Genomic DNA, 25,390 nt, shown 5'->3' with positions numbered 1-25,390 from the left:
TAAGGTTAACTCCTGGTGGGTAACTCAGACGTGGGTGTGCCCTCCGTTCACTGACACCAGAGCTCCCTGTGCCTGCGTTGTACGGGTATGGACTGTGCCGGACACCTGTCACCTATCAGCCCGAGCGAGCCTATGTGAGCAGCTCCCACGGAGTCTCCCAGGTGTTGTCACAGTCTGCTTCTGGGGGTGGGGGGAGATGCCAGGTGCTTCCTGTGTGTCTCCCTGGGAAGAGGACGCCTAGGCAGCTGGTGCCTGCTTTCCTCTGCCCCTTCCCCGGGCTGAGCTCCCTGGGCTGCCTAAAGCGAGCAGTCAGGTGGGTTTATCATAGTCAGGGGATCCCAGTGGAATTTGGGGTGTAAACTACTTCCTTCCCCAAAATTCATCTTTAGCAAGAACTAACAGGCCGCCCTTCCTCCTTTGGAATCCCCAAATTCACCGTGAGAACAGCAAGGAAGCTCCTCCAGAGCTCACAGCTTATTGTGAAAACAAGTTATCCACCCCACCTTAGGCCAGACATGAGGGAGAACTGTAAACGAGGTCTCTTGATGGCTTTTGTCCCTGCCAATCTGATTGTTAAGTTTTTTTTTTTTCTTTGAAACTGTTAAAGCCAACTGCCACCAGTCCCCTTTGGGTTTTCCTCTCTTGCAAGCCCCCCTCCATGCCACTCTGGCTGGAGGCCCTTGATTCTAATAAATACTTTCAAGTCTCTTTGCTGTCCACTTGGACATTCTTCTTCCATGTGAGACAAAGAACCGAGGTAACAGTAATTTCTCCACCGCCGTTTTCTCTAACACATCTGAAGCATGAGTCAACTGCATGTCGACCCACAAGTTGTTCTAACAAATCACCAGTCTGAAGGGTGGCATTGGGACCCTGACACACACCGCACTTGGCCAGCATTTGTCCAAACGGGTGTTCCCAGAGCCACGCCTACATCTGTGCTGCCCCCAGCGCAGGTTTACGGACACAGCGCACGCCAGTCTGCAGGCGTGATGGGTTCTGTAAGTCACGGTCGGGACGACTGTCATTGAGCGCTCTCCCTGCTGATGCTGTAACCTCATTCTGGGGAATTACACATTCACATAGCGGCTGCTTGCCACACCCCTGAATATGTACCAGGTGTTGGGTTCACCGACCTGCACCCAGCAGGCACTCACTGGATGTTTGTGGAATGTATTACCGGGCCATTATTTACAAAGCGCTGTGCCAACATGGTGAAGCCCAGTCAAAGCATACAATCTCAGCCCTCTCAGAGCTCACAAATCTAAAACAAACACTCTCCATGAAGACAGAGCTGTGGACAAAAACGTGGACAGAGCTCAGCAACAAAAGCCAAATCGATGCAGAAGGCGGCAGCTGCCGACACAGCCCCGTGTTGCTCACATTGAGGGCAGGAGTGAGAAAAGCCTGTAGAATGCTCCAGTTGCAGAGAGGTCAGTGACACAGTCGCAGGACAGCCTTTCCTACAAAGCTGATGAACCCGTATGGGAGGCGCTTCACAGCCAGTGAAGAAGAGCACATTTTACACGGTGGTGTCTCTCCTCCGAAAAAAAAAAAAAAATCAATCTAAGGCAACAGGAGCATGCGCTCATTCCATAGTTTGTGGGCCCCAACAGGCTTTACTTTTACTGGGGCCAAGGCCTTGTACACTAACTGACCAGGAGAATGATGGCCACATCTTCTTGTTCGCTAAGGACAAGACTGGTTTATGTCTATAGCTCTAGCCTATTTATGAACCTACAGTAAACAGTCCATCCTTACCCACAGTGTGGCCTTCCATGTTTTCAGTCAATGGTGCTCTCAGAATATCAAATGGAAACTTCCAGAAACAAACACATGCTAGGTTGTAAATTGGGCACCATTCTACCCCACCCAGGACGTGAGCCATCTCTGTGTCCAGTGTCTTCATGCTGGACTCACACAGGTGAGCACCAAACATGTGGAAAGATTCTTACACCAGAGACCACCAAAGGAACGCCAATCACACGAGGATGGCCGCGGGCAAAAGAACAAAACACAAGAATTGGTGAGGGTATGGGGAATGACAGCCTTGCATACTTCTGGTCAGAGTGTGAGACGGAGCAGCCATGATGGAAGACAGTATGGAAGCTATTCGAAAAGTCAAACACAGAATTATCACTTGACCCAACTTCCTAACTTCTGGTTATGTGCCCAAAGGAACTCAAAGTAGGATCCCACAGAGATATCTGTACACCCACATTCACTGGCACATCATTAGCCACGAGGCTGCAGCAGCCCAAGTATCTGTTGACAGAGGAATGGATAAATCAAAAGAGCATCATTAGCCCTAACCTGAGACTCCAAAACCTGAAATGTCCAAGTCCTCAACTCTTTGATCACCGACAACAATGGCACAAGCCGGGAGTCCACACCGGACCTCGTGTGACAAGTCACAGCCAAAATGCAGACACCCTGAAAATACTTATAAAATTACCTTCAGAGCATGGCTATAGGGTACATGTGAAACATCAAAAAGATTTCATGTTTAGACTTGGGTTCCTTCCCCCAAAATATTTTACAATGCATGTGCAAATATTCCAAAGCCTGAAAAAAATCTGAAATCTAAAACCACTTCTGGTCTCAGGCATTTCAGAAAAGGGATACTCAATCTGTAAGTATATGTGATCAAATAATACGCAGTCTTTAAAAAAAAGGAAATCCTATCACACACGACACTACAGATGGATCGTAACGACACTATACCACGTGAAAGAAGCCAGCAACACAATTCCACCTATGAGAATTCTCCCAGGCAGTCACAACCAAAACACCAGGCAGTAGGAAGACAGGAGGATGGCTATGACAAGTTGGGGAACGGGAGGGAGAATCTGTGGTTAACAGTATGGAGTTTCACCAGCACTGTGGCTCACTCGGCTAATCCTCAGCCTGCGGTGCTGGCACCCCGGGTTCTAGTCCCGGTTGGGGTGCCGGGTACTAGTCCCGGTTGCTCCTCTTCCAGTCCAGCTCTCTGCGGTGGCCTGGGAGGACAGCGGAGGATGGCCCGAGTGCTTGGGTCCCTGCACTGCATGGGAGACTGGGAGGAAGCACCCGGCTCCTGGCTTTGGATCAGCGCAGCACCAGCCGTAGTGGCCATTAGGGGAGTGAACCAACGGAAGGAAGACCTTTCTCTTTGTCTCTCTCACTGTCTATAACTCTCTCGAGACTGTCTCTCTCTCCCACTGTCTAACTCTGCCTGTCAAAAAAAAATATATAAAAAAAAAACAGTATGGAGTTTCAGTTAGATCAGATCAGAAAATTTGTTGTAACCAGTAGGGATGCTCTTTTTTTTTTTTTTTTTTAAGATGTATTTATTTATTTGAAAGGTAGTTATAGAGCAGTGGGGGGGGGGGAGTCTTCCATCTGCCGATTTACTCCCCAAATTGCCACAATGTCCTGGTTGGAGCCAGGCTGAAGCCAGGAGCTTCATTTGGGTCCCCAACGTGGGCGTAGGGGCCCAGGCACTTGGGCTGTTCTCCACTGCTTTCCCAGGCACATTGGCAGGGAGCTGGACTGGAAGTGGAGCAGCCAGGACTTGAACTGGCGCCCATATGGGATGCCAGTGTCACAAATGGCAGCTTAACCCTGCTACACCACAATGCTGGCCCACCTTTTTGTTTAAAATCTTTTTTTAAAAAGATTTTTAGGCCGGCGCCGCGGCTCACTAGGCTAATCCTCCGCCTAGCGGCGCGGGCACACCGGGTTCTAGTCCCGGTCGGGGCGCCGGATTCTGTCCCGGTTGCCCCTCTTCCAGGCCAGCCCTCTGCTGTGGCCCGGGAGTGCAGTGGAGGATGGCCCAGGTGCTTGGGCCCTGCACCCCATGGGAGACCAGGAAAAGCACCTGGCTCCTGGCTCCTGCCATCGGATCGGTGCAGTGCGCTGGCCGCATTGGAGGGTGAACCAACGGCAAAGGAAGACCTTTCTCTCTGTCTCTCTCTCTCACTGTCCACTCTGCCTGTCAAAAAAAAAAAAAAAAAAAAAGATTTTTATATACTTGAAATAGGGCTGCTCTTTTTTTTTTTTTTTTTTAAATTACTTATTTGAAAGGCAGAGTTATGCAGAGGCAGAGGTCCGGCGGGGGGGGGGGTGTCTTTCATCTGCTGGTTCACTCCCTAAGTGGCCACAATGGCCAGAACTGGGCCGATTCAAAGCCAGGAGTTTCTTCCATGTCTCCGATGCAGGTTCAGGGGCCCAAGCAGTTGGGCCATCCTCTACTGCTTTCCCAGGCCACAGGAGAGAGCTGGATCAGAAGTAGAGCAGTCAGGATTCGAATCAGCACTCATGTGGGATGCCAGCAGTGCAGGCGGCGGCTTTTACCCATGATGCCACAATGCCGACCCCTGGGGATCCTCTTACCGTGTCTGAACTGTCCATTTTCAAATTGCTGTGATATGAATTTAATGCTATGTGATTTTTTACAAAAAAGTAAGTTTAAAGATTTTCAGTCTTAGCAGCCTCAACAACTCTTTCTTGCCACACACTTGTCGAATCCGACAGCCGCTTTCTTTGAGACACAGCTCACGTCCGAGCCCTCTTCATCACCTCCACGTGGGCCCCTGCCACAGCACCCTGACCCAAGCTCTGCTCTCTCTCATCTGCTTCCCTGCAGTGGCCTCCAGCGTGGCTCCTGCCACGACATCGGCACAGACTCATCCTGCTGACGGACAGGTCCTGTCCCACCCTGGCCCTGCTGGGAACCTGCCACACTTCCTGATGCCCTCAGCCGCCAGAGTCCACAGGAGGGCCTCCTAGTCCCGTCTCCCGCCTTTCTCAAACCCGCCCAGCTCCCTCTCACCTGCTGTCAGGACTGCCGGGAGGGGTGTGAGCCCTGGGGCGGGGGGTGGCGGGAGTATCCCAGCAAAGCAGAGCAGCTAAAGTGTATTTCTGCAAGAAACGACTTGAGGTCCTCCACAGAATGCCCTGGCAGCGCTCCCCTGCGCCCGGCCGGCCTCCTGCATGCTCAGCCCTCACCCTGGCTCTCCCCCGTGCACTCCCTCTCCCTGCAGATACCTGCATGACGCAGGGCCCCCTCTTCCTCTGCAGAGGCCAGTGTCTCCATCCTGAACGAAGGAGATCCCTGACCCTGCTCTGCAGATCCGCCCAGCCCTGGGTAACTGACCCCACCCTCCTGCTCCCCACAGTGAAGTTCCCTGGGGCAGGAGCTCTGGGTCCCCGCTGTTTCCGGATGCCTCCATCAGTGCTTGAGAGGGAGGAGAAGTCTGTTGAACATAATGAATGAATGAATGAATGAATGGCGTGAGCCGGGCAAGGGGGAGCAGTGAGCACACTTCCAGAATAAGCCACCTGGGTCCTGGGAACTGGACGACCTCGAGGGACACCACACCTGTTTGTCCTCTTGGCAAGCTAGCAGCTCCAGAATCTTCTAGGGTTTTTTAGTTACATGCTGCCGTGGAGAGCTAGCCAATGTCCAGCTTGGTGAGTGGCAAAGGAAGGCCTTCCTGGAGTTGTGGTGTTGAAGACAGACATGTGAATCTTGCCAGGACAAAGGGCTCTTCTGGGACATCAGAAATTAGGGACTGCTGGCGGTACTCCCTTCCCTTGCTCATGAAAAAGGGCCTGGCCGGGGTGGGGGAGGGTAGATCACTGATTTCATTTCCTCTTCCCACTCATCTTTTTTATTTCAAACTTGAGGAGCGAGACCACTGCTCGCTGTCTGCGGTGGTAACTTACAACTGACCTGCTGCTGGCCTTGCGCATGAATGAAACCTCCCTGCATGTCTCTTAAGAATGGCGTGGGCAAGGATGCTAACGGGCAGTGTGACAGACAAGGGCTGTCTTTAGCCTGGAAAGTGAGCATTAGCCCCCAGACCAGCACTGAGTCCAACTTCTCACGATTTCCTTGAGAGTATCACGGAGATGCCACAGAGAGCACACTCAGGGCACTTCTCCACGGCTGACCCATCTCTCAAGGATGACTCAGTGGTTCACTCCATGCCCGAAGTCTGCCCTGAGCCCAGAGGTGAGTATATGTGTCCTCCAGAGAACACAGCCTCACCTTGATCTGTGCCAGGGCTAGACCTCTGTGCCTGGGGGACACAGTGCAGAATGAGAAAGCAAGCATCCAAAAGGGAGGCTCAGAGACCAAACAACCGTGGAGACCAGCTGGGTAGAGCAGGGCCTGAAAGGCATGACTCAGCAGGCCTGCAGGTGGCCCAGATGATGACGAGGCCACGGTTTACCCTGTCAGGGCAGCCCAGGACCCACCTAGGCTCACCCTGGGCAAGAAACAGAAACCCACTCATGCAACCACGAACGCTCCCAACAAGCCCTGTAAGAAATGCCACCTCAACACTGCCCAGACCAGCTCCTGGGAGACACAGGACTCACTTCTCAGTCCCAGATCATTCCCCAGGTGGGGAAGAGGCACAGCACACCAGCCAGAGCACGGATGCACATGTTGGAATACCTGCAATTCCGCCACCCTCTTGTCACATGACCCTGAGTGGGGTCATTTCATCTGTCCCTGAGCCTTACTTCCTCAAACCACTGCTGTATAAAGCACAACAAATCATCAATAGCAAGAGGACACAGGGCCGGCGCTGTGGGGCAGGGGGTTAAAGCCCTGAAGTGCCGGCATCCCACATGGGCGCTGGTTCAAGTCCCGGCTGCTCCACTTCCCATCCAGCTCTCTGCTGTGGCCTGGGAGAGCAGTAGAAGATGGTCCAAGTCCTTGAGCCCCTGCACCCATGTGGGAGACCTGGAAGAAGCTCCTGTCTCCTGGCTTTGGATCAGCACAGCTCTGGCCGTTGCGGCCATCTGGGGAGTGAACCAGCAGATGGAAGACCTTTCTCTCTGTCGCACGCTCTCTCTCTGTAACTCTGTCTTTCAAATAAATAAAATAAATCTTAAAAAAAAAAGGACACAAGGGACGTCTACTGAGCACTTACTGGTTGCCCGGTTCTGTTCATTTCCGTGGCAACATCTCAATTCCTCTTGACAGCTACAGGAAGTAGGTCCTCACATCTCTCCCATTTTACAGTTGAGAAGGTGAAAGCTCACAGATGGAGCAATTTGCCAAAATCACGTAGCCAGTAAGAGGCAACGTGAGCATTAAAGTCCGAGCCTGTGCGATGACACAGTTTTCTCCCCCAAGTTCCAGCTTGTGCTTTCCACCACAACGGCCAGGTGCAGCTCTTCAAGTAAAAACCAGGTGACCAAGTCCTGCACCGGCAGTGGCCACGGTCTGAATCCTCTGCAGTCACCACACTGGAGTTCGGCCACCACACTGGACAGTGCACATGGAGAATATTTCCAGAATGTTCTATGGGATAGCAGTGGCCATCCAGGAGGTAAGGTACATGTCCTTTACTGCACTCCCCAAGTAAAGCACCCTGGAAGTTGAACGCCATCACTTTCACGGTCACTGGCTTCCGCTTCGGGAGCAAAGACCTGAGCAGCTGTCAGTCGTCAGAGTCACAGACGTCACCACGGCGTGGGTGCCCCACCCGCTGCGGCCGAAGTGGGCAGAGGCTGCTCTTCCGCCTTCTCTCAGTGGCCTCGCTTTCCCACTGAACTCCCGGGGCTACAGCCTCCTCGGGTGGTTTCCACACAGGCAGAAGGTGCCCACGTCATCGTGCAGACGACAACGCAGAGGACAAGCCCCCTAAGCCTTGCAGCCGGATTTTTGTGCCGTCACTCTGGCTTCCCTGATGGCTTTTTCTGGTCCGTGATTTTTAAATTGAGGTGAAATTCACATAGTGTGAAACAGCCATTTAAAGTACATTCATGGCATTGTGTGATCACCACCTCTGACTCCACACCCTTTCCAAAGAGAAACCTCTGGACGCTGAGAAGTAACTCCCTCCCCTCTTCCTCCACGCCCTGACACCCACCAACCTGTATTTCTAGGGATTTAGTCACCCTGGACATCTCATAGACACAGAACCATACGATATGCAGCCTCCTGTATCTGGCTTTCAGGCTGCATACTGACCACAAGGCGTGCCCACCTTGTAGCATGTGTAGGTATCCTGCTCCTTTTCCGTGGCTGAGAATAGACTATCCTATAGATGGACCTCTATTGGCTTCTTACAGACATCTGCCAGCTGTTGGATCCTCTGAAACATCAGGAAGTGGGAGGAAACTCATTCCTACCACACCAGTGGATAAGTTCCAGGATCTGCCTCTAGAACGGCTGACCATGCAGCTCCTCGGGCATGTGGTGCAGGCACCCACCAGGCACGTCCATGCTGACCACTTTTTTCTTGTTCTGTGAACTAAATTTGTTTCCTCAAGATCATTATCTAAAGAGTGATTTCTATGATTGCTAATAGATCTTTTAGGATGATGGATCTGGGATTTCTGTAGGTTAAATGTTTGGGTTTTTAAAAGTTGGTTGACTTTGACAGATTTCTTGACTATAGACCTTCAAAGTGTCTGTATTTTTTTTAAAGATTTTATTTATTTATTTGAAAGGCAGAGTTACAGACACAGAGAGGGGTCTTCCATCTGCTGGTTCGCTCCCCAAATGACTCCAATGGCTGGAGCTGAGCTGATCTGAAGGCAGGAGCCTCTTATGGGTCTCCCATCTGAGTGCAGGGGCTCAAGGACTTAGACCATCCTCTGCTGCTTTCCCAGGCACATTAGCAAGGTGCTAGATTGGAAGTGGAGCAGCTGGGACTTGAACCAGTGCCTATATTGGAAGCTGGCACTGCAGGCCAGGGCTTTAACTCACTGCACCACAGTGCTGGCCCCCAAAGTGTCTTTACTATGTCAAATGTGCACTGGAGATCTTACAGAAGCAATTATGATTTTCAATGCATCCCAACGACGGCACATAACTTCTGTGAGCGTGTGCGTGTGCGTGTGCGTGTGCGTGTGTGTTAGGGACCTCTCTCATTCTTTACTGTTCTCCAGACAGTCTGGGAAAGCTGTCCTTATATTAACATCATACCTGGGCCGGTGCCGCGGCTTACTAGGCTAATCCTCCGCCTGTGGCGCCGGCACACCGGGTTCTAGTCCCGGTCGGGGCGCCGGATTCTGTCCCAGTTGCCCCTCTTTCAGGCCAGCTCTCTGCTGTGGCCCAGGAGTGCAGTGGAGGATGGTCCAAGTGCTTGGGCCCTGCACCCCATGGGAGACCAGGAGAAGCACCTGGCTCCTGGCTTGGGATCAGCGTGCTGCGCCGGCCGTGGCGGCCATTGGAAGGAAGACCTTTCTCTCTGTCTCTCTCTCTCACTGTCTAGTCTGCCTGTCAAAAAAAAAAAAAAAAATAATCATACCTGAATCCTTTTCAGGGCCACAAGATTCAGGCGGAGGAGAGTGTCCATACATTTCAGAGGTTACACTTTGTCTAGAGGCTTAACATTGCAATGTCTGGAAACCCAACTTAGATATCCTCAATGCAAATCCTGTCTGAGTCCGTCACCTAAGTGGTATCAAGCGTCATGAGTCTGAATTGCAGTTGAAGGCGACCAGCTCCTGCCTTACAACACCCATTCGGAAAGATCTTCATCCTTTAGCAGTGCAAGGCACACAAGGCTGAGGACCCCAAAGGCAGCGAGTCATTAAAAAGAAAAAAAGTATCTGAGAAACACTCATTCTGGGGCACACCCTCAGCACACGTACTCACAGTTAAACTACAAGTGGCTGAAGTGTGCCATGGAGTCGGAAACTGTTTCTGAATAATATCTACATAATTTTCAATAAAAATAAACTTGTAGTAAATTATCTAGATTTTAAGGTATCAAAGACAAATGGCCTTTGCTGGAATTAGTTTTCCCTCAGGAGAAAGGAAATGGAATTTGTCTTCTGCGATGAGGGGAAGAAAAAAAACAGGGGTTACCATGCAGAATAAAAAATGAGCCTCGGTGAGGCCCGCTAGCACCATCTATTACCAGTGAGTCCTCAGAGGGCGGGTCAGGAGCCCCGGGGCCAGACCGGGCATGGTGGCGGCCCAGCCAAGGGACCGTCTGAACAGGGACAACGTGACTCAGCCAGAGAGGTACACACGGTAGGGCTTCCAAAGCTCACCGCACCTCTCCAGGGTGGGTTCTCTCCCCCTCAAGTCACACCTGGATTTCTCAGCAGGGACTCTATTGGCACCTGGGGCTGCCCGGGCCTTGCAGGACGATCCAGGACCCTCTGGCCTTGACCCGTGACATGGGAGAACCAAAGGCGTCTGCCGATGCTGCCAGCTGTTCTGCTATGGTGGAGAACCGCAGGTTTCTGAGCGCAGACCAAGCCTGTAAGGGGTGTGTCCTGAGCCAGAGCCTGGCTGAAGCTGCAGAGGGGAGGCAGTGGGTTTGTCACTGGGCGCTTTCCCTAGCAACCGTGTGATTCCCGTCTCGAAGCCTCAGTTTCCCCATCTGAGAAGTAGACAAAATAACGTCTTCCCTGAAGGTTCACGGGAGTAGTTCTGTGGTGGGGGTGGTGTCTGGGAACGTGTCTGCTTCCTTCTCAAACCCCTCCCGCCTATGACAACGTAGCAGGGATTAGGCAGTGACCCGTGCATGGAAGGTCTCTGTCCTTCTGTCTCCCTGCCTCTCAAATAACATGAAAAGAAACAAACACAGAAAAGAAACTCAAAAGGAACGGGGTGGGCGTGGGCACTCTGGCACAGCAGGTTAAGCCAAGGCCTGGGATGCCCTGACCCCATACTGGAGGGCTTGGATGGAGTCCTGACTATGCATTTAGGAGGCAGGAGACGATGGCTCAGGCACTTAGGTTCCAGCCACCCACATGGAAGACCTGGACAGAGTTGCTGGCTCCCGGCTCCAGCCTGGCCCAGCCCTGACTGTTGTGGGTATTTGGAGACAGAATCAGTAGATGGAAGAGCTCATCTTCCTCTTCCTATCTCTCCCACTCTCTGAGTCACTATACCTTCCAATCAAGTAGATAAATAACTATCAAGTAGGGGGTGGCTGTTGTGGCCTTCTGGGTCAAGCGGCTGCTTGGGACGCCTGCATCCATCCCATATCAGTATACCTAGCTTGAGTTCAGGCCACTCTGCTTCCAATCCAACTCCCTGCTCATGTGATCCTGGGATACAGAGACCTTGCTACCCACACAGGAAACCTGGGTAGAGTTCCCGGCTCCTGGCGTCAGCCTGGTGCAGCTCCGGCTGTTGCAGGAATTTGGCATGACACCGTGCCTGGAAGAGCTCTCGTTCTCCCCCTTTCAAATAAACGTTTCAAAAAGGAAAAATGCATCCACGATTGATAACAACGCAGTAGTACAATCCAGCTTCCCGAGCAGTGGGCCCAGACGCCTGCTTGGGTCTACTGTCCTCAGGTCCTAGTGACCAGGCCAAGGAGGCCATGACAGAGGTCCAGGGAGCGCATCTGATGGCCGGATGCTGCCAGCTTGGTCTCCCCAGCATTGGAGGGGCTGCCCTCTCTGTTTGCTTCCGCCTGTGCAGCCTGCTGTGTTGGTGTTGGGGCTGGCACCCTGAACGAGCCTCTGCTGGGTGCCACGCACAGGAACAGGGAAGCTGCAGCCGGAGCTAACTGGGCACAGGCAAGTCCCTTGTGGCAAGCGTGTAGCTTTTCCAAAACGGGTTCAGAAAAGGTGGACTTGCCTTAAAGGAGCCTATTAGGCAAACATCTGTACCTTCACAAGAAGGGAAAATTATTTCGAAGTGATCTTTTGGTATCTCGGCTCTCAGTGTGGAGAAAGATAAGCCTGCCTCAGAATAAAGATCTTTAAACAGATAGCAATCAAACAGATCAACGGCTAACAGCTCCAGCCAACTGGGTTTCATAATTTTAAAGCAGCCCCCAGATAAACCCCTACAGAACAAGGAACAGAGTCTGGAATTTTCAAAAAGGATATTTACTTGGCCTGGAGATGGAGCCAAAATAAATTGAAAGGACCGGGAACATAAAACCCTCCCACGCCCCCGCTGTGGGTGATAAACAAGGAACAGTTTTCTGGTTTTCTTTATCTCGAAGGGACCCTGAAGGCTGAGCTCCGGGGGGAGGTACAGTCTTACCTTTTGTCTCTTCTCCCCAGAGCCCAGCTGGTAGTGGGTTCTCAACAAATGGATGCATTTTTTGAATTAATTCCTATTTCATGGCAATTTGAATATTATTGTTGACGCACTCAAACAAATCCTATCTTTGGGAAATGCAACTTGGACGCGAGCCCAACGCTGAAAACCATCTGAGGCCGAGGCCTTCTTGGAAGAAAACGCAAGCTCCTTGCCTGAGCTGGCCCGACCCCTGCTCCTCTTTCCAGCCCATCCTACGGGCAATATCTTCACCGTGAGTCTGGCTTAGCCCCATCACCGCCGAGGTCTTCCTGGGCGAACACAGGGTTTATCTGGTGTGTGCCGCTCCGGCTGCGGAGACTCTCAGAGCTGCCACTTCCCATTCTTCCCCTGCAGAGCAGCTGCGGCCGTCCGCACCCCCTCCTAAGCTCATAAAGAGCACGAACCTCTTCAGCCCCAGATCCCCAGCCTCTGCCCCAAGCACCTGGGGTATGAAGTCTACACTGACTCAGCACTGCCTGACCGGGCGAGTAGGAAGCTAATCCTGACTCAGCACCAGCAGGGGCTACAAAGTCTATGCTGACTCAGCATACCAGAGGGTATGGAGCTTATGCTGACTCAGCACCACCAGGGAGTATGAAGTCTATGCTGACTCAGCACCACCAGGTGCTATGAAGTCCATGCTGACTCAGCACCACCAGGGGGTATGAAGTCCATGCTGACTCAGCACCACCAGGCGCTATGAAGTCCATGCTGACTCAGCAGCACCAGGCGCTATGAAGTCTATGCTGGCTCCGCAGCTCGAACCTTGGCCAGGCTCCTGCTGCCCAGGCCCCCAGCTGTATGCCCTCCTTCTGAGGGGCCGTGAGTTCTTTCTTCTGTCCTCACAAGACTCTTGCTGCCTTGTCCCTCTCCCCCCATTCTTGATCACCTGTTTCGGCCTCATGACCTCTGGAAGCCGGCTCCTGTCTCCTGCCCCTCCCCACCCCGTCACACGGTACTCGACTCCACTTGTTTTGAAACGTGCCCCCAGACTGTGGGCTTCACAAGGGCAGGGATAGCGTCCTCTGTGTGGTGGTGTCCCAGAGACCGGCAGCCCTCTTGTCTACTCAGACGTAATACAGAAGTGAGTGCACCAGCCACGGTTTTAGGCCCTCCACGTGGTCAGCCCCATGCCAGGTCCTGCAGAGCAGGTGCTGCTAGTGCACGGGGATTGCCCGTACACGGCTGCGTGGTGAGCACCAGCTCTGACCCACCAGCTGCCAACGGCATCCGCAAGCCGTGACACCAAACACACCCGTCTTCCCTGCGGGACTGCAGGTGGGTGCCTGAGCTGTGAGGACAACACCCTGCCATCAGGAGACTTCTCATCAGGCCTCCCTGAGGACGGTTCCCCCCCGCCCCAGCACATGGTGCTACCTCCTGGGCCGAGCAGTGCCTTCTCTGCTCCCTGGGCCTTGACCCTGCTCCGTGCGTATCCTCAGCTGCTGTGTTCCAGACTCTAACTCCTGCCTACTTGGTGCTCTGCGTGTCTGGGCCACGTCAGGCACACAATGACCGAGCTCCACTTGACCAGACCCCCGCCTGAGGGCTCTGCTGGTGCATACCGCCCTGATCCGTGAGCTCCTCTGGGAGCCAGCGCTGCTCCCACCCTCACCTGCTGCCCGCTGTCCCTCTGCTTCCCTGTACTGGAAGAGACGGCTCGGCTACGCGAGCGAGTACCTCCACCTGCTCCTTTTCGCCACATTTCATGTCTGCAGCAGTCCAGTATCTGCTGTTTCTCACCAGCAGTGGGCTGGCCACAGGGAGGTGGGCGGCTCCGGGGTCGGTGGCCTCAGGTGACAACAGGGTCAAGGCCGCATTAATCCCTGTGTCAGGGCTCCTGGCTTCTGAGCTCCCCAAGGGTCCCCACTGTGACACTACTCCCCAGGTATTTTCTGGGCCATCCGAGGCTGGCTTTAGAAGAGCCCCTGGTCATTGTAGGCATCCCCAGCACTCAGGCTGCAGGGGCCTCCGTGGGGAGGGGGTGGGGGTGCCTCTTTCCAGCACCTCGGCCCTGGTCTCCCACTGCTGCCGCGCTTTCACCCAGACCCCCACCCTAGCTTTCGTAATCGGCCGACTCACCTCCCGGCCCTCACCTCTGGTCCTGCAGAACCTTGTAGACAATCACGGGGGTCATTTGGTGCCTTCTCACCCCTGGATTTCAAACCTGCTTCCAGAGGGGAGAAGAGGATATCTGTCTCTGTTTTCTCTCTTGCTACTCCTCATGCCTCACACACACCTCCCTGCCTCCCCTGCTTGTTCCCAAATAAAACACACTCTGCAGGAATGCAGATGCGGGCACAGAGGGGGAACGGGGTTGGGAGTCCTTGTGGGCGCCTTATCTGGGCTTGCGAGATCTCCTCCCAGGGGTGCTGTCCGCAGGGATCAATCACCGTCAGTGACGGATTCTGAGTCCTGGGCATCGCCGCAGTTGCCAACCACTTCACTTGTTCTGTTCGTAAATTCAGTGGGTCAGGCCAAACGGGTCTGCAGGCTCCTCCCGCTCTCAGGTACAGAAATGCCGGGGGCCCTTGGCAGAAAATGACTTCCAATTCCTGGGAAGCTGCAGCTGTGAAGTGGCAGCCTCTACGGTAGACAGCTGAGGCGAGAAAGCAAACGTGTCCGTCCCACCGTGTCTTCATTCCACGGGCAGGCGCTAATCCCCAAGTGTGGGCCAGGAAGGACCCTGGTGAGGGGGGCGGAGGCGAGAAAGTCGAAGGACCCCCCCAGGTTTGCTCGCCCACAGAGATTCAGGCTGAACCTGCTCCGGGGAGCCTGCCTCATCTAACAGAGGCGGGAGAAATTCGTTTCTGCAGCTCTGAGTGAGGCAGCAGCTTTGCTTAGTGGACCAAATAAACAATCAGGCTGGAGCTAGTGGGCGGTCTAATCCTGGAGCGGTGGCCTCAGCCTGTGGTTTCGCCTCTTCATGCCTCAGTTTCACCAGCTGCACCTGGCAGATAAGGGCAGGTCGCAGAATGAAGTGGCTGCAGGTGTGGGCCGCCAAGTTGGGGGAGACGCTCGCAGGCACTGGGGTAGGGAGAAGCTGTGGACAGAACCTCAACCTCATTTTTCTACCGCAGTCTGCACACAAGCACTCTCGTCCAGTGCTGCTTCTCGGCATTCCTGTGTTTTCAGTGATTGGGTTAAAAGAGCTATCAGAAAGTCGTTGGCTTCAGACACCAGCTCCGAGCCCAGGAGTCGGCTGAGCAGGAGCGAGGGGACGTCCCACTACTCTGTTGCATATTCCCGTGTTCTCTCCTGAGCGATTCACAGCAAGCCATGTGGCTGCTACTTCGAAGTAAACTGGGGCATGACAAGGACATTAACTCAAGGGCTCCCAAACCGGGCCTCCCCGTGGAAATACCCAGGAAGTCCTGCAAATGCATGGCCTCCCTGTCTCATGCCAAGAGACTCTGGCTAAGTGCGGCAGCTTGGGCATGGAGCAGTAGGGGGCTCCAGGTGATTCTGATGTGCAGCCAAGTTGGAGGGTCACAAATGCCTTCCTCAAGGTCAAGATCCATCAAGGTCCGAAAGCTGGTTCAGCTCCCCCCTCCCCCCCCCAGGCCAGCGTCCTCCGGAAGCCTCTCCATGGCACCCTCACCCCTGGCCTCAGAGTTGGATTCTGAACAACAGGCGGATGCTCTGAAACATGGCCTCCAGCGGTCCTCCAGCTCCGGGTGGGATGGAGCAAAGGTACCTGGGGTGGACTTGCCCGTCCCCAGGACCCTTCAATGGAACACACACACGGCAGTTTGGAGGGGAGCAGTAACCGTTTCCAAACAGGAAATGGCAATTTCACAGGGTTCATCCAAGGGCAGAATCCCGATCCGAACCCCAGCAGGCCTGCAGCAAAGCTGGGGCTTTCAACCCAAGCTCCCCTCCCTCAGGGTTCCTTCTTGACCACCCGTCACGAGAGCAGCCGGGATGGTAGGCAAGAGACCACAGTCTCACCAGAGGGCGCTGGTGTGATGCCACGGGGGCTTAAAGTCCCAAGAGGGCTCACACACAGCATTCGTGAATCCCATAGAAACCACCCCCAAAGGACTACATGCTCTGTCCTGATGGGAGGGATGGATGGTAGCTGGGCAGGAATAATCTGCCCCGTCAGAGGGCACAACGTTGGACAGCACCAAGTCGACAGCACAGTTGGTTCATGGTCAAGGCAGCCAGGCGTGGCCCTATGTTCTACAGGCATGGCTGCAGTGGGCTGAGACTGGCTCTCCACACCATATTCTACTTCAGATGTCTACCCTGGCGGGGGAAGGCCCTTCCCAGAGGCCACCCCCAGGGCACACAATGCTCTTTCTTCTGGACATGGGCAACGGAGGGCTGTGCTACCCTGCCCAGACAAAACTGAGCTGAGACGTGACTGGTGCCATCGATGACAACAGCTGCCAGCTGACCTTCCCGTACTGGGCAGCCTGGAAACCAAAGGCGGCTTTGCCTCGGCTCTCCTGCAGCTAGGTAGAGGCCTGAGGCAGCATGGGATGCAGTGATGCAAGTGAGACACGAGGCTGCAGTTAAACACTGCAGATCCGAGTCGCAGGACTTGGTCACAGAGTCACCCGGCTCTGCAGGGCAGTCAAAGCACAGCTGCTGCACCCAGCGCTGGGTCGTAGGTGCAAGGTGGCAGTGCGGAGGGTGGTGAGGGTGACTGCTCTCAGCAGTGGCTCTCAAGTTGGGGGTATTTTGCCCACTCCCCCAGAGGTAGAAGGCAAAGACCGGGCGGGGAGTACTGCCGGCAAACAATGCGTAGAGGCCAGCAATGCTGTTAAACAAACACCCTACAACGCACAGGCCAGACCCCATAGCCGAGAATTGTGTTCAACATGTCAACAGTGCAGAGACCAAGACAGAACATGCTTCTGGATGACCGGGGGTTTCCTGCAGTGCCACCTTCTCCGATTGTGCGGGCCGGAGGACGTGGTGCTCCCGGCAATTCTTTGGGCTACCTGTACCCTTTGTTAAGTCCCTTTCCTTGTAAATGAGTTTGGCTCTGTTGTCTACCACCAAAAATCCTAGCAACGGAAGTTGGCCAGGGAGGGGGCAGGGCTCAGAGTGGAGGCTGAAATGATTTGTGGTGCTTGTCCCTGTCCTCAAGGGCCGCGGGAGCATTCCAAGTCGCAATCTCATTAAAGGTAGTGCAGGCCCATCAAGGTGATGCGTGTGTCCGCCACCCGTGCCTGGCACGGACACTATTATGAGCAGGCTAATCACGTAAGTAATTCTCTAATCTGAGTCAGTCTTCATCTCCCAATCGGTTTATGATCACTAACATTATGATACACCTACTTCCACATGACAGTGGCATTTTTCACCGTAATGCATTTTCTGCCGAGTTGTCTTGGAAACCACATACGGGACAGAACGGAGGCACAGCCACCAGGGCGACGGGAGACACAGAAGGGCGAGGACGCCTCCCGACTGCCAGGTGCACTCTGACTTCCTGGCAGCACTCCTAACCACAAAGGCAAAGCCTTGACTAAGAAACTGGCAAGGCACGGAGCAGAAAACGTCAGCCAATATTCAGGAGGAGATGGCAGGATCCTGCCCACATCCTGTGATGAGTGTGAGCTCCTCGTCCTGAGGGTCAGAGGAGATGAGCACGGAGGTGGCCAGCACCGAGCTGTGGCGCCCTGCAATGTCCACGAAAGGTGGGCACTGACAATTGTAACCACACATGTTGGGCACGAGCCCCTCGGGCTCCCAGCTAGTCCATCAGGCCGCACAAGATAAGAAACTATTTTTGTAGGCTTATGCGTGCCAGGGACCTAAGGGATCCCTGGGCACTTGGTAGGTGCTCAGTAAATGCCAACCCTTGCCCTCCTCCCCAGAGCTCCTCCCTTCTGCCACCAGACTCCCAACTCCCAGTCACCCGTGTATCCCCCAGTCTGGCAGGAGGTCAGGGTGAGAGCCTGCTGAGGACGCCTGCCCACCACTAGGATGTGGCTTCCTGTCACGCCTCACGTCCCCGGCAGAACCCAGCCGAAGCCTCCGTCTGTCCCCACCACTTGCCTGAAAGACGCTGTCTCTCACTCCACTCCTGTTCTCCCATATTGACAAATTCCAGCCAGCAGATTATATTCACAGTGTGAGGGAATCATTACCACCTGCTAATATTTTTATAGAATTTCATAAACTTGGTCATTCATGAATCATTTACAGTACTTTATTCCAATGAAGAGTTCACAAATCACTCAAAGGCTGGCAAAATGCATAATAATGAGTACTATTTCAGGCGGCTTTGCATTCATATGTCAGCTTCCAATTCTGCAATAACCGAATTATTGTGCCAGGTCCCACTTTGGGTCAGACGCATGGGAAACCCTTTGAGGGGGCCGGGGCAGGGAAGGAGGGAGCAGCAACAGTGGGTCCGAAGTAACAGATCGCCCAGCTGTCACACCGCCTTCTCGGCGCCAATCAGCGGAACCCCCAGGAAAGAGCGGAGAGATTTGCGGCTTAGGTTTCAGGGTCTGGGGCGGGGGGGGGGGCACCAGCAAGAAGCATTTGAGTGACTGAAAATGTGGTGCTTTGCAGCTGGAGAGAAATAGATATGGATCCTAAATCCAACACACGCCAGCAGTGAGACCTTGCAAAACTTATTTAACAGTTATTTGCTTATCTGTCAAATGGTGTTAACACCTACTTACTTAGTCTCTTGTGTGAAATGGATTAAATGAGAGAATGTCTATGGATGTTTAGCACAATATGTGCCATGCAGCGTTCAATCGACGCTAGCTCCAATGACAATCCACACTCCGGGACCCAAGGACAAACGCATCCCAGATTATGTCTTATCGTACAAATCCCCGAGGCTTAGATCAAAACACTTTCTTGTCGGATTTGGAACACGTTGACACAATAGCACGTCCGTGCACTTGAGTAGCATTTGACTTGTAAAGACACAACCGTGATGCCGCAATTATAGCATCAATGCCTTCGGCCCCCTGCTCTCTGCTTCTCACACTTGGAGGGCAGGAATGAAAACCTGGGAGTCTGGGGACCAGACTCTGCTCTTTGAAGAAGCAGGTTTGCTACCAGCCACGCTGGCGGCCACGGACACAACGGCTCTAAGACAGAAGGCGTTTCTAACAGGCGCCTGATGTGGACTGGGGGCTGCACTGCGCCAGTGCCCAAAGCAGACCCACACGCAGTAACCCGGTTCTTGTTCCACCTGGAGTGGGGAGACCCAGCGGGCTTCACTCCTGCAAGCACTGGAATACGTGAGGGGTCCCCCAAGGTTCACCGAAGATGCGGATCGTGGGACTTTTTGAGGGGCCCTCACGCAGAGAATGAGCGGACCCCTATACTACGAAGTCGATGATGACGCTGTAATAGACACCCCAGTCACCCAGGAAAGCAAACGTTTGAAATGGGCAGGCCAGGCTGCAACTCAGCCGCCTTGGTGTTTTCTTCCAGCTTCCTTTGCCTCTGCCATCATCAATCAATCACTCTCTCTCTCTCTCTAAAGGGACAACTGCTTAGGAGGCTCCCTGCACTGTTCTAAATGCTTGCCACAGCCTGATCTATTCAGTCCTCGTGAAGGCCTGTGGGATCTCTGTTAGTACCATTATTCCCATTTTCCAGGTTAGGAAGTTGAGGGAGATACTCGGCCAAGTTCACCACGGCTGTGATTAAAACAGTCAGTTTGGCGGCGTGTGGAATCCATGGCTCTAACTACTGTGGGGTTACACAGCCTCACTCCAAGAACCCGGGAGGGGCTCCAGCACCAAGCTCTGTGTGACCACTGACCCCTGACTCCCTCCCTCAAGATCCTTACAGGGCGTAGCACTGCCCCTCCTTCATGGATGAGATCAGAGAGGGTCTGTGAGTTATTCAAGGCCACACAGCTGTGGACACAGCCATGCTAACGCTTGGAGGGCGATTTTCTGGTCCACTTGGATAAAAATAAAATTATTTAAAGGAAAATGTAAGTGAGGTTTTTATTCAGCCACGGTGAACACGAGGAGGGGCAGCCCTGTCCAGGGGACACTGCCCTGTGTCCGGCACAGCCGTCCTTGAGCAAACCACGCCTGGGTTGGGCCCCTCTCACCCCTTTAACCACGCCCCCTGGGCACCCCGGGCCCTGCACAGCCACACGCGGCAGCTTTGCCTTCAGCTCTAAAGGGCGGCGCGCTTGGGAAATCCTCCCTGGAGGAGCCCTTGCCTGCCTTCTGGGGAACACGGACAGCAAGGAAGCTGGGTGGCCCACGGTCCCCTCTCCTCAGCCCCGGAAGGCTGCTGTCAGAGTCCTTTTTCCTGCTGTTCTGGCCCCAAATCTCTCCCCCTCTTAGGAGGATTGCTTCCTGTCCCTGGAGGCCAGGGTCACTGCTATCTGAAGACAAAGTCCGCACGGAGGTGGGCTCAGCCCCACCCAAGACATCTCTCACCTCCTCCCACTCCCGGTCACCGTGTCTCTCCCTGGCTTTGACTCATCGCAGTCCTGTTGCAGTGCACAGGACCCCTGCCCCGCCCCCAAAGGCCACCTTTCTTTTATTCTTTCAGATCCACCCAGCAATGTCTCGGATACTTAAGAGTGGCAGCAAACGCTGTGATATTCAACATCACAACCAAAGGTAAACTACGTCCGCAGCAGACGTCAGGGTTAGAGGGAGGGAGCGGGTGTTAGAACTCCGGGAACTTTAGTGAAAAATGCAAAAACATTCAGGAAGAAAGTTACGAGGAGTAGCTCTGATTTAGTGAGCACGTGCTGAGTGCTGGGCATCATGCTAAGTGCATGCAATGGTAATTCTGTCTTTTTTCATCCCTGAGGGGCTAGCACTGTGAGTACTTTGTAGATGGGAATCACAAGATCAGAGAGGGCAAGTGGACTGCCCGAGGTCACACAGCTCACACAGCAGCCGCGCTGCGTGGCAGTGTTCTCAGCCCAGAGCTCTCTATCCCGGAGCTATGAAATGATGAACTCCGTGGGGTCCCTCCTTGGTTGTGTCCGACACCTCCTGCACATTGCCCGCTGAGCAGGGAGAGAGAGGAGGCCGTGCACGCATGGCCTGGCACTGGTTCTTACGGTAGTGGGGCCCTGAGAGCTGCCAGCTCCCCTCTGCTTGCCACCACATGCAGCTGGAGCTGGACACTTCCGAAGGCACCAACACAGTCTCTCTAACCACCAGACACCCCTTCGGCAGACGCTGAAGCCACGCGGCTCACTGCTGCGTGGTGAGGCCTCGGACAGAGGTCGGGGAGGAAGCCGGCTGCTATCCTGCGGCCACCCTATACCCACGCAGCCCCGCGGCCTCCAGTGTCCCCACCCCATCTTCTCCTGCCTGGACACTCACAGCCAACTAGATGGGTGGTTAGGAAAACCAGGGAAACAACCAGAACCCTCACACACAGCCATCCACGCTGCTGTTTCTTCCCTCGTGCGTCTGACCCTTGGGCTGCAGCACCGTCTCCCCTCCCTGACCCTGGCCCCGGCTGGGGCTGCCACTCCACCTCGCTCCTGCTGAGACCCTAACACCGCGCAGGCCGGCAGTGAGGCGGCCACGAGCTCAGGGGGACGCCAGCATCCCTGCAGGCAGGGGGGGCCGGCCAGGGGCACTCACCTGGTAAGTAGCGATGGCTTCTCTGTCCAAGGTCCGAGTCACAGAGACGCTCCCCGTGTTCTCATTGATTCTGAAAATGCCCTTCGGCTCCTGATCCACTCCCTTTCCGGTGAGCCGGAACTTGGACCCTTCAGGCCTGTCGCTGTCAACCACCTGGTGAACAGAGAAGCAGGGCGACATTGAGGACGAGCAGGAGGACATGCAGGGAGCGTGCTGCAGACACAGCTGAGGGCCCTCCGCTCACCCCAGGTGCCACCGCCGAGGTGCCTGAGCTGCCACGTAGCCATGGACGTGGCACTGCCAACGATACCGTCACTACTGGCACGACTCACCCTAACATGCAAACCCCCACCAGCTCTGGCCCTCGGGCTGTCTACAGAGACAGGCCAAGGAGGATGGCGACTTGAGTGTGTGCTTTTGTGCCATTTTTTAAACTCTGGGGAACAGAACATTATTCATTTATTTACCTACACAAACCCAAACAGGCAGCTGAAAACCATTCACGACGCGTGCAGACTGAGGTTCTAGGTGAGCACGAGTACCCAGGCACCAGCCCCTTCACTCCCTGGCACACTGAGCAGGTTCTGAGGGAGCACTTGCCATGTGTTTTCTGTGAACCTTGAAACAATGCTGAGGGCAGGAGACTTTATTACTCCTAATGAATGGATGCAGCCACCGAGACCCAGAGAGAGGAAGCAAGCTGGCCACAGTCACAGCATTTAAATATCTAAGAACGGATTCATCTTCAATTTCTCTGGAGACTACGCCGTCAGACACTGTCATTTCTTCTTTTTTATTTTTAAGATTTATTTATTTGAGAGGCAGGGTTACAGACACACACAGAGATCTCCCAATCTGCTAGTTCATTCCCCAGGTGGTCTCAATGGCCAGAGCTGGGCCGATCCAAAGCCAGGAGTTTCTTCCTGTTCTCCCATGTGGGTGCAGAGCCCAAGCACTTGGGCCATCTGCCTCTGCTTTCCCAGCACATTAGCAGGGAGCTGGATTGGAAGTGGAGCAGCCAGGACTTGAACCAGTGCCCATATAGCATGCCAGCGTTGCAGGCAGAGGCTTGACCTACTATGCCACAGCGCCGGCTCTGGACAGTGTCATTTCTGACAATGTCACTTCAGGGCAATCCCCTACAGACGTCAAGCCTGACTTGGCCATAGAACGGCCACAGCAGGTGAAGTTTGGGGAGGGGCTTCCAGGGAGAGGGAGCAGCAGAAACCAGGCAGTGGGCAGGTGAGGAACAACCTAGAAAACTCCAAAATGGTGAGTGAGTCAGCACAGTGCAAGACTGGGAGGGGCCCAGGTATGGGGGTCCTCTCACGGCGTCTGAAGTTGTACCTAGAGAGAGCACTGTTATTTGCATAAGCTGGATCTAGAGTGTACCCCCCCCCTCCGTAAGTGCCTGTATTGAGTGTCACTTCATCACCAACAATTGCTAATTAACTGTTGAGGTCATGGACAGCCATCACTGGGGACAGACTCCCATTTCCAGGGCCACCAACCCTGCAATTCTGACAGATGTCACCAGGTGTCAGTGGTACCAAGGCAGCATGAATTCATGCCAAGGTTCACCTGTCAGGTCCCGGGTCCCTGGCAAGACCCCGGGAGGCAGTGCTCCGTAGGGCAATGCAGTGTTTCTCCCCCACCTCCTCTTTCTGACTTAAATGGTCTTTTTTGAAATACACTGAACGTTTTGATTAAACATCAATTACTTCTGTTTGCATTTTTAAGATTAATGGAAAATAGGCTCATTAAAAATATGATATGTGAGATCTTCTGATGAAAATCATTTGTAATCACAGCTTGGCTTGATTTAATCTAACTCACATTCTTCTCCTGACCTACTCCCGCATGCCTGGAAGCTCCATGAAGTCAAAATCCACAGCTTGTCCGGCTCAGCGCTGGATCCCAGGGCCAGGCACAGCACTTGGGATGCACCAGGCACGGATGCCAGTGTCTGTTGAGTGAATAAATGATCGTACATGCTGTGAGTCTAGCTCTGGCAATGACCACCGGTGTGACTCTGACCATGCTTCTTTGTTTGACTCTGAGTAGCCTCATCTTTAAAATTGTATGTCACTGCTTACTTCCAGGCTGTGGAAGCTTTAGAGAACAGTTCACAAATTACAGCTCCTGGCAAACAGAATGGGCACAACAAATCAAAGCTCACAACTGCAATTGCTGTAGTGATCACAATATAATCAGATCATTGTTGTTAGTGGGTTAGACTCAGAAATCATCTCAGCCAAAATACGTGTGCCATCAGCACCTGCAAATCCATCCATCCATCCACCCATCCACCCATCCACCCAACCACCCATCCATCCATCCACCCACCCACCCAACCATGCATCCATCCATCCATCCACCCACCCACCCATCCATCCATCCACCCACCCACCATCCACTCATCCACCCACCCATCCATCCATCCACCCATCCATCCATCCACCCACCCACCCAACCATGCATCCATCCATCCATCCACCCACCCATCCATCCATCCATCCACCCATCCATCCATCCATCCACCTACCCATCCACCCAACCATGCATCCAACCACCCATCCACCCATCTACCCATCCACCCACCCACCCATCCACCCACCCACCCATCCATCCACCCACCCATCCATCCATCCACCCACCCATCCATCCATCCACCCATCCATCCATCCACCCACCCATCCATCCATCCACCTACCCATCCACCCACCCACCCATCCATCCATCCACCCATCCACCCACCCATCCATGCATGCAACCACCCATCCATCCACCCATCCATGCATCCACCCACCCATCCACCCATCCTTCCATCCATCTACCCATCCATCCACCCACCCACCCACCCACCCATCCATCCATCCATCCACCCATCCATCCATCCACCCATCCATCCATCCATCCATCCATCCATCCAACCACCCATTCATCCATCCATCCACCCATCCATGCATCCATCCACCCATCCACCCATCCATCCACCCATCCATGCATCCACCCATCCATCCATCTACCTAGTCGCCTTTCTGAGGAAACAGGTGTCCTTTTTAAAATTGTCCCTGGAAACTTCCTGGGTTCAAAGGGGCAGCTGAGCAGACTGGGCTCTTCTCCATCCCCACCATGTTTGTGTGGGGTCTTCAAAAAGCTCACGGAAAATGAATAATATAAAAAACCTATGCATGGATTTCTAAAGTATTTTGCACCAAAAATAAACTTCTTTTTCTTCCATTTTCTACTAACTTCTCAAGACACCCTCACACCATTGGCTCCCTTCTCCAACTCCCTCCTAAGTGTGGGTTAAAACCCTTCCCCAAAGCACCCTGGGGTGGGCAGGCCCTCTCCAAAGGGTCCTACTTGTTCAGAGCCAGTTTCCTTCATCCCAACCTAAGGGAGTGGGGCCTGGGGTTTAATAAGCACCCCGGGTGGCTCAGATGCACATCCCCCACTGAGGGCTGCTGTCATTGATAATCCAGCAACCTTCAAAAACAGCATAGCCTCCACTAGACCCATCCACCAACATGTGTCAAAGGCACCACAGGGCTCGGTGGAACCTTGGGGACGTATCAGAGGGCTTGGCTCTGCAGGGAAAGCTGCAAGTCTGGCTCCATGGAGACTCAGGAGGAATATCAAGGTCCCTGAATCTCCCACGGCCTCTCCGGCTCAGAGGGGGGACTTCAGAGCTCCACCCACCCCTGGGAGATCAGAGCGGCACAGTGGTTTTCCATGCCAACTGAGTGAGTTTCCAGACAACCTTGATCACAACGCTGAACTCTTGAAAACCATTGCTCGGGGGCTGCAGCCGCTG

At 53.8% G+C, this 25,390-nt stretch overlaps 1 protein-coding gene across 2 annotated transcripts in view; it reads right to left on the bottom strand.

The window, feature by feature from the left end:
• CDH13 (cadherin 13) overlaps positions 1–25,390 on the bottom strand; it is a 1,120,403-nt gene that overhangs the window by 424,465 nt on the left and 670,548 nt on the right. For both annotated transcript variants that reach the window (XM_051847323.3, XM_051847322.3), the window contains exon 5: positions 21,571–21,723. In XM_051847323.3, coding sequence (XP_051703283.1) covers positions 21,571–21,723 — 153 coding nt within the window. The remainder of the gene's footprint in view (positions 1–21,570; positions 21,724–25,390) is intronic.

This window comes from Oryctolagus cuniculus, chromosome 18, assembly GCF_051225735.1.
Source record: "Oryctolagus cuniculus isolate XC-2025 breed Fujian yellow rabbit chromosome 18, ASM5122573v1, whole genome shotgun sequence".
NCBI lineage: Eukaryota > Metazoa > Chordata > Mammalia > Lagomorpha > Leporidae > Oryctolagus > Oryctolagus cuniculus.
The sequence above is the reverse complement of the archived record's forward strand: the minus strand, read 5'-3'. Positions and strand labels throughout refer to the sequence as shown.